Below are 10221 nucleotides of genomic sequence, written 5' to 3' on the forward strand. Positions count from 1 at the left end.
CTACCACAAGGCCGGTTGATCGGTGAACAATAGATGGCCAGTAAAAACGCTGTCTTTAGTCAAACCATTATAGTCATAATCGGCCATCAGCCAAACCTTGTCCTCCTTATCAAGCTTAACGATCACACTGCCACTGGCTATGATGTAATTATTTTGCTGGCTGGTGAATGACCTCAGAATTTGAGCATAGTTACGCATCAGTGTCAGTTTTAAAGCTAATCTGTTGGCGGTACAGTGGAATTGAAACTCATAAACACCAGATATCGTACAGGTAAAAAAACCCGTATTTACGTCGTAGCTGTTCTGTGCATTGTACAAGATCTGGAGGAAGGTGAGGGGTTTGCCTGCTTCAGGGAAGCTGTTGCCCAATTGCACAGCGAAGGCAATGTTTTCCACATTACCAGTTGGTCTTTGGGGGCCGTGAATACCAGATAGTCCTGGAGGACCTTGAATACCTTGAATACCCGGTAGTCCTTGAGGACCTTGAATACCAGCTGGTCCTTGAGGGCCTGGGACAGCATATGGTCCTTGAGGGTCTGGGACACCGTGTGGTCCATGGGGGTCTGTGTGGCAAAAATCAATTTAAAGAAGCAGTTTTGCACAAAATCAAAAATGAACAATTTGGTGCTATTTAAAACGCCAAATGTATTATATTTGATACAATTGGCCTTTCAGGATTTTCAGACTTCTACATCATAAGTTTAACAAATATTTTCCCTAAAAAACCTAATGCATTCAATCAGATACAGGCAGAAATTAGATTTCTTTGGAAATTATTCAATGGTTCGGCTTTAAAGGGTTTTAACAGTCTAGTTTGTTTTGGTGTCAGTTAGTGACTTTTTGAGATATGATCTATAGAAATATTTCCATGGTGCACAAAATACAACAGAATACAATTAGAAACTCAACAAGAAATGTCTCTTTCCACATAATTCCAATCCACAGATGCTATTATGAGCAGTTTCACGGATAAGCCATTTTTCCTACCAAACGACGGCGTCACGGTGCTGAAGGAAGAGTTCTTTGACTCATGAAGGAGAGGTTTGTGCTCTAGTGTAATAACATTTTAAAATCAATATGAACTCACCAGCCTGCTTCCATGGATTGAGCTTAATGCCGGGAATTACATCGCAATCTTTGTAACCTGAAGATAGAGACTTAAACAGGAAAAGATTCTCTGGTACATCAGTGATCCCTGTGTTGTCACAAACGATGGCAGCAAATGATACACTCCTAAGGGAGTCCCTCTGATCATCAGTGAAGACTCCAGGATTTTCCCACCAAAGTCTGAAACAGAACAGCTTTGTTATTTCTAGAATTGTGTTAAAGATCACGTAAAGATGTTCAACTTGAGCAACATTTGTAATGTACCTGTCTCCATTGCGGACCTTCTCGAACTGAGTGGCAATCAGGCAGGCAAACAGGGGTCCTACTCTTCCTCCATGGACAAAAGGCTCAGCCACTCCGCCCAGCCACACATCAATATTTTCAGGTGTTCCATAGAGAGCAATAAGTTTTTCTGCCAGTTTAGTGTTGTTCAGCACTTCAGCCAATTCTGCATGGTCTTTCGGTTGTGACAGTCCACAAAACTTACGCCATCTGTTGTAGCCTTAAAAGGGCCACAGAGTAAGAATGTTGGAAAACATTCAATATCAGAAACACAATGCATGCAAAAGCCTGAAGACTAAGTAAATACCTGGAAGTCCATGGTCTCTGCCTCTTTGCATATTAAGAGCACCAAGATCCAGAGCTAATTCAGAGATGAATTTGAACAGCCTCTCCCTCAGCTCATCAATCATTATGTGATCCTGGGTATTCAACTTGGCCTTACTGCCGATCATCCCCCTCAAGATTGAATCCACACCACCTAAGTAATTTAAATTCATTAATTGCAGAGATATTTAGATTTTGTGTGTGTGTGTGAGTGTGTGTTGTATTTATTGTCCGTTTTGGGAAGAATCAAAGGGTTTAAAATGAAGAACATACCTTCAAAAACAATTCTCCATGGTGCGAATAAAGCTCTGTGCAGCAGTACGTTGGGGAATTCAGCATCTTCATTGTACTGCTCATCAAGACGATTTATTAAAGGGGGAACCAGGGCATGACCAAATCGGTAGGCAGCTGTGGCAAACACATTAGAGATGCTGGGGTCCTCGTGTTCATCATAACCAGGGTAGGTGGCCAACTTCTTAGCAAAGATGTCTGGACCAACAATTATTGGTAAGAAGTCTCTATAAATGATAATCTAAAGTGTAAAATGAAACAATGCGTTAACAGAAGCATGTAAAGATATACCATCTATCTATCCCATTAATGCAACATGAAGCTGGGCCCCGCTCCAACCTGGAAGTAGGCTCCCATGATCTTGCGTGCCTCCTGGTAGAGTCTCTCTCCATCCCAGTAAGGGTTGAGTTTAGCCAAAGCACGAACCAGGCGGTTGTGTTCACGCAAAAACAGTACGTGTAAACCGGTTATAGCAATGTTCTCATCGGTTCGTCCATCACCTAAATATTTAGGAAGTGTTGTTAGCCCTGTGTTATACTTTGAATATCTTGAACGTGAGATTTTTGTACTTGTATTTGCTGGCACTCACCAGACACAAAGCATGGTACCTCCCTGGCATTACTGTCATTAGTAATGGCAGCTCGTGTGGCACACATGTTTGTATCCAAGTTGACGAAGGGCAGTAATTCACGACCGTTGTCATTGTACATCGTGTTGACCCTCAGCAGGCCCTCGTGTGAAGAAAGGTCCCGGAGGGAGCGAGCTTTCTCCTCATCTGAACCGTATACCTGGCTTGCGTCAATGAAAGCGGTGAGAGAGTTCATCTGTTGACGGATTGTGCCTGCGCCAAAAATGTGGCCTGTGTTGCCAGAACCACAAGCTGGTGCAGAACGAAAGAAGGGGATGCACTCGTCTGAGTTTTGGCCAAACCGGGAATCATTCACAGGAATCTGTTAAAACAAGAATGTGTTAGCTTGTGTGTAGATTTGAGTTCATTTCTGTTGTGATGCGATGTGGTGATATTCACCTGAATGGGGAAGCAGGGCTCTGTGCGCTCACAGGTCTTATCACAGTCAATGCCTTTATTGAATGAGCAGATGACAGGCGTGTGAGGCGCGAGGCTCACGTCGTGGTCAACCCATTGGGCAAAGATTATGAACATGAAAGTCAATCTTGAGTCACTTTCTATATCACCATTTCCGCGAAGAATTTGATTGGACACGTCCCTAACCTGGGGACGCAAATCATGAAATAAGAACTGTGCCAGTGTGAAAATGCGCTTCTACAACTGCAAGTGTCTTTTTTTCTATTGTCGTTCACATTGTAGTGTGTAAAACTAATAATCTGCTGCATATTACCAACGGGAGAGGGTGACCGTTGACTGGCAGCTCTCTGTCCCAGCCTTTAGGCAGTGTCAAATCATCCTGGTACTCAGAAGGGAGCCAGCGGGTGAAGGGTGTGTTGGAAGATCCCAAGCGTGTGTGTTTTCTGAGTGAGGAAAAAAAAACAATTTAATCAAAATCTTCTCTGTTTTAATGATGTGACTCGTGGCACTTCATATTTGATATGAAATGAAAGGTTAACAATTGAATAGGTCTGTTACTGATTGTTGCAGGAACTGTCAGCAGGGCGAAACATCTTTAAAGGCGAGTATGTCAAGCATGTAGGGGCAATATATTGGGGAGAGCAGCCCGTCAAATCAGCAATGACTTGAAGTTCGTCTTGCGTGATATAATCTGGTTAAAAAATACAAAGAATAAACAAGTTAGCATCCCTTGTTCATTTGTATGTAACTTTTTAGGGCAGCATTTCCACTGTGATCTTACTTTAATATAGGTATTGTTCCAATGATTTGTCTTAAACCCTTCTTTTAAGATCCTAACTGGTATTGATCAACAGCATAAGTATCATGAGAATAATGTTAGTGAATTAAACATTTATAGAAATTGGGATTATACTATAATTTTGAACTAAAATCTATCCACTTGAACACAAAATATATTAGCTCTTGGATCCTGTCCCACCGAAAAGTTTTAATTTTAGCATTCCAAGGAAGATGATTGGGGCACACCTGATTTATAGACTCTGTAACGGCTACCCACCTGTGGCATTGATAGAGCGTTTTTGACGTCTTTGCAAAGACCCCTTGAGCAGTGCAATGGTATTATCCATGTATTCAGCAGCACGCACGGCATTACGCGTTCTCCCACAAGGCTGCTTTAGAAACCGGAGCACATCTGCAGGACTCACTGTTTGCCTCCTCACTCGGGCGAGGCCCCTGCATGTGTCGGGTGGAGAGAGCAGATATTTGAACACCTTCACTCAGATTGTTTTCAGTGGCAATAGCCTACTGAAAAGTTCATGCTTCAGTCCAGCAGGTTTCTATACTAACTGTCGTCTGGAGTATTTATAGGCTGAGTCCACAGTGGCCTTTGCTTCCATCACAGCTCTTTCTATGACACTCCTGCTCAAAAATGATTCTGAAAGGGAAAATAAATATTACATTGAATGTATTACCTGTTTGTAATGATTTGATTCATTGATTTTTTTTTTTATTGCACAATATACATATTAGCAAAAATATTTCTATAGTTTAAATTTATAATTAGTATATTATCTTCACTCAAAATTAAGATGATAAATTGTAAAACAGAACATTTTAAATCAAGATTTATTTATGTACAGCTATTTGTATAGCGACTGTAAAATGATTTATGTGGGACTCACCGGCATTCACCTGCCATAGAAAGCACAGGCAAAGGCCTGCACTCAGCATGCATGAAAACCCATTCATCACTACAAATAAAATAAAATAAGTAAATAAGAAGTATTTGTAAAATATGCCAGGCAATATATGTGTCTAAATATGTGTCTGAATATTCTTCAAAATACTGTATACTATGTATGATGCATAACGCATCTTAAACATTATCATATAAACTATATTATTTAGGATTTTTCAGTAAAAAAAAATTGTTTTAATTAAAAAGCATGATGATTGAAAATTACGATATTCACCTGCAAAATTCGTCCTCCTGATTTCAAAGTTCCAGCTGCTGCAAATGACGCTCCAGCTGATTCTCGGGCCATTTGTATAACAGGTAATGCGGAAAGGAACACATCATACATTGACAGGAAAATAAATTCTATTTTAAGACGGTGCATTTACTGCCTTTGTTTGTTTTTTCTCTTTCTTCCTGCTTCGAGAGCCGCACCTGAGACAGTTATGTGCCACTTAAAATGTAATAAGTATGTTGATGGCATGTCTGTTATGTTCTTAATTGTGTTTATTTATATTTAAAAAGATAGAACAAAGGAGATACAGATTTTCAAATACTGGTTAATAAAAAATATACGCAGAATAAGGTGATAAGAATAATTCGATTTTATTGTCAGGACAAAGCATCCGCAAAAGTGACCTTAAGTTCTGACACATGAACAGTGTTATTTTAATTTATTTTATTTACTTGTTTGGTACTTCAGTACAAGATTACTTAAATACGCTGTAAAAAAAATTACGTGTATTTTTTTTAGAGAGCGCCAAATGATGACTGGATATTTCTGAAGAAATAAGAAGGTTTCGGCACAACTATATCACGGAGCAAGCACTTGGTAACAATGACAATTAAAATCTGCTTTTTTAAACATACAGAAACCTGAAACAGACTAGACACTCAAGGTGGGAGTGAGAGAGAGAAAATAGAGAGAACAGATGGATAAATGGAAGATAGACAGGAGAGTTCAACGTCACAGCAGCTCCAAAGACAATATAAAGGGGAAATTAGGGAAACATTTATTACAAATACAATAGTTATATTGTCCATTATATTATCTACACGTTGTACCACTAGAATCTATAGCTAATATCTATTCTATATCTAAAAAAATGTTTACAATTTGTGCCATGTATAATAACCAATAGTGATGTTTATAATGCAGACACTTAATAATGAAAGTAAAAGTAATCAAAGGGAAGAAGGCGTTTGTCGTATCAGCTGCAGGGTTTGTTTCAGGGTGACGCATAAATTGAAGCAACGTTTCTCGACAGGGATGTTTTCTTTTCTTTTATGATGCCATGTTTGCTGTATTATTAATTATTTTTCCTACTTCCTGCTCAGACTCAGAGCGCCACGCCTGTGACAGTCACAAGTAGTGTGCCAAACAGTGAACAAAAGAAGGCTATTTGTAGTAAGTATATATCACATAATTTCTCTTTTTGATTTGAGATTGTTTCTATGTTGGCATTTATTTATTTATTTACAGAAACAAATTTTAAGAAAGAAGAAGCATCTCTTTTAAGTATAATCTATAAACAGCGCAGTGGGTCACGCTGTTGCCTCACAGCAAGAATGTTGCGCGTTCGGTTATGTGGGGAATCTTGATGTTTGCCCCGTGTCTGCGTGTTTGTTTGTTTTTTGTTTTTTCCAGGTTCTCTGGCTTCTTTCCACCTCCACAAACATGCACCTTAGGTGAATTGGTCATTCCAGACTGTCCGTATAGTTGTGAGTGTCTGTGCGTGTTTCAGCAGACCCGTGATCCCCATATAGTAAATCGTTTCGTCTACAAGTTCATGCATGCATGGCTAGATGGATAATCTGTGGATGTTCGTACAAGGAGAGCTGAAACTGATTTTGTATGTTCTTTATTAACCATAACTCTTGTGCGTGGCTTTACAGCAAGACCGTATCCTGGAACCAGGATATGAAGCAACTGGTGTAGGACACATCAAAATCATTAAACTGAATGATCTACACAATCTAATGTAAACATTCCAGAATACGGCCCTCCTAAGTGTCTGTTTCAAGCCACGAAGGTTACCGTCACGCACCTTCTCGCCTGTTTAGAATACCTTTCTGCAGTTGCGTGCGTGGCCATGTCAGCCGCTCCTAATTGTGGAATACTGGAGCGGAATGCTCCAGTATTTTCATTAAACGCTTTCATACGGAGACTACGTCTTGTTTTCCAAACAAGGATTAATGACATATCGGGTAAAGAAATTAAATTATTTGCAGAAATTAATAGAACAACGATAATGAGACAATCAAATGAAACAGCAGCAGAATAAACATGTTTCATGAGAAAGTACAAAGACTGTTGAAGAAATAGAGATGTGAAAATATTAGTTTCATGAAATGCTTTTATTATTCTAAAAATACAGTTCGCTGATTTGGAAATGTTCAGGATACTTCAATGTAGTATTACTCAAAATCTATAACATAAAGTACTTCATTGTGGCTGTTCATGTTGTCAAATATGTATGAAGTATACAAATATCAGTTTATGGAAGAACGTTTATTCTTATCTTTAATCAAAATACAAATAATTGTTTTATTTAGGGGGGGGCATAAACGGTGTAACTCAAAAAACTCTCATGTAAAATTATTTAATTCTGCATGCACGTGTAGCATTTTAGGTGCTGAGTCCCAAAATGTTAGTTTTATGAGCTGCTTACAGGGAAAAGATTAGGTTAAGTGTTGCTATTGATTTGTGATTGTGCAAAAACTAGAGTAATATCTCAGAATATGTTTTGTGCTTTCCAGTGGAAACATTGGCCTGAAATTTATATGAAATCTTGCTTTGACAATTGACTGGAGGGTATCTAGTGTGATTTAAGAAGTTTTACAACCAAAAGTGTCAGGGTTTGGGTTTTGTGTTAGTTTGTTTTGTTTATTTGTGTCCCTGTTTTAAGTCGTGTCATTCATTCATTCTGCTCTCTCTCTCAGCAGTGGTAGTTGTAGTGTGTGAATCTTAAATCTTACTGATCTGAGCTAATAGAGCCTCCGTGGATTCTGATACGACAGCTGCTGCTAGCTAGTAAGCTTCAACAGTAGCTCAGCCACACACAGGTAACCGAGCAGAGAGCATAATTAACATTAAAATACTCACAATTGCTGCCTCGTCTCCACTTCTATCCTGGACAGATGGTAGTGCTCCATCTTTTAGATAAAGTTTCATTGCTAGTCCAGTGTTATAATGTCCGAGATTCAGTAGTCTGGCTCAGACTAATTGTAGGGAATTCCCATATTAGATGGGATTCCACAACATGATTACACACCGACACCACTAGGAACACACCACATTTAGTGTGGATTTGTAATGACTGATTTCAATTGAACTACAGACCGATAGCGCTGACATCTGTAGTCATGAAGTCTTTTGAGCGCCTGGTTCTCCACCATCTGAAGACCCTCACCGCCCCCCTCCTGGACCCGCTGCAGTTCGCCTACCGAGCCAACAGGTCTGTAGATAACGCAGTCAATCTGGCCCTCCACTTCATCCTGCAGCATCTGGACTCCCCAGGAACCTACGCCAGGATCCTGTTTGTGGACTTCAGCTCAGCTTTCAACACCATCCTCCCGGGACTGCTCCAGGATAAGCTGCTCCAGCTCGACGTGCCTGACTCTCTCTGCTGGTGGATCACCGACTTCCTGACGGAGCGGAGGCAGCATGTGCGGCTGGGGGTCTACGGTCTCGGACACCCTGACTATCAGCACCGGATCCCCCCAGGGCTGTGTACTTTCCCCCTGGCTCTTCTCCCTGTACACCAACTGCTGCACCTCCGGACATCAGTCCGTCAAACTGATTTGATTTGATTTGATTTGAATGCTTTATTTCGAACATGCAAATTAAAAGACAAATAGAAAACAACAAACCGAAAAAAAATGATAATAGTCAAACCAACAATAACAAAGTCAATTTAACAATAATAATACAAACAAAACATGTCCGAAAAGGAGTAGGATGAAGCATTAGCTTTTTTTTGAACCTACCCCCTCTCCACTACTAAACAAGCCATTCCTCTAAAATACATACATTGAATACATTTCCAAAGTAAATAAAAAATTGCAATTATAAACAAACATATATTTTACATATTTATTATTATTTATTTATTTATTTTTGCTAGAAAATAATTAGAAAATGAACCCGATATATCCACAAGATAGAAAATAAATTAAACAACAAATATACTTTCAAAAAATAGAGTCAAAAAGTGTAAATAACTAATTCATAAATCACTCGTGAAAACACCTGATCATTAAAGCCCTTCTCCCTCACTGTATTTCATGAAAACCTCATGTTTGTACCGCTTTTTAAACTGGGTCATGCTTGGACACTGCTTGAGCTCCGCACCCAACCCATTCCACAACCTGACTCCACAAACAGAAACACAGAAACCTTTTAATGTTGTACGTGCCCGCTGATGTTTGAAGTAGTGCTCACCCCTCAAGTTATAACCCGCAACTCTAGTAAAGAATAACTTTTGAATATTTTCCGGAAGTCGATTGTTTATAGCTTTATGCATGATTTGTACTGTTTGAAAATGAACCAAGTCAGTGAATTTTAATAGTTTTGATTGTAAAAATAATGAATTTGTGTGTTCTCTATAACCGGTATTGTGAATTATCCTTATAGCTCTTTTTTGGAGTTTATATAGTGATTGTGTTGTACATTTGTATGTATTGCCCCAAACCTCTACACAGTAATTTAAATATGGTAAAATAAATGAACAATAAAGAATGTGGAGTGATTTGTGATCCAGAATATGTTTTACTTTGCTCAGAACTGAAATGCTTCTTGACAGTTTGCTTTGTACATGTTTTATATGCAACTTCCAGTTTATTTTATCATCAATAATTACCCCAAGAAACTTATTTTGATACACTCTTTCAATATTGACCCCATCTACTTGTACCTGAACCTGTTTTTTTTTATTACAATTACTGAATAACATGAATTTAGTTTTACTTAAGTTTATTGATAATTTGTTTCTGTCAAACCACATTTTAAGTTTTCCCATTTCAGTAGAAATCCTCCCCACTAATTCCTGTAAGTCCTCTCCAGAACAAAAAATATTCGTGTCATCTGCAAATAATACTAATTTTACGTTTTCTGAGACTTTGCAAATATCATTTATGTAGATTATAAACAGTTTTGGACCTAACACTGACCCCTGTGGGACACCACAAGCAATGTCCAAGCATGACGATGAATATTCACCCAACTTCACAAATTGTTTCCTGTTGCTTAGATAACTTTTCACCCAGTGCAATACTATCCCCCTGATCCCATACCGTTCAAGTTTATTGATTAATATGTTGTGATTAATTGTGTCAAAGGCTTTCTTAAGGTCTATGAATACTCCCACTGAATGCAGTTTTTGATCTATAGCAGTTGTAATCCCCTCAATTGATTCTGTCAATGCTAGTGATGTTG

The 10221-nt window shown here is 38.9% G+C and overlaps 1 protein-coding gene across 1 annotated transcript; it reads right to left on the bottom strand.

The window, feature by feature from the left end:
* Window positions 1–4798, bottom strand: LOC137918056 (eosinophil peroxidase-like). Its single transcript, XM_068760798.1, has 13 exons — window positions 4732–4798; window positions 4397–4484; window positions 4107–4282; window positions 3608–3740; window positions 3363–3492; window positions 3032–3235; window positions 2594–2954; window positions 2344–2504; window positions 1987–2245; window positions 1697–1867; window positions 1372–1609; window positions 1088–1287; window positions 1–536 (listed from the first exon to the last, which is right to left on the bottom strand). Exons 1-13 carry the CDS (start codon window positions 4796–4798, stop codon window positions 1–3), a joined length of 2724 nt encoding a protein of 907 aa, XP_068616899.1.
* Window positions 4799–10221: the final 5423 nt, after the last annotated feature.

This window comes from Brachionichthys hirsutus, chromosome 4 (assembly GCF_040956055.1).
Source record: "Brachionichthys hirsutus isolate HB-005 chromosome 4, CSIRO-AGI_Bhir_v1, whole genome shotgun sequence".
Classification (NCBI taxonomy): Eukaryota; Metazoa; Chordata; class Actinopteri; order Lophiiformes; family Brachionichthyidae; genus Brachionichthys; species Brachionichthys hirsutus.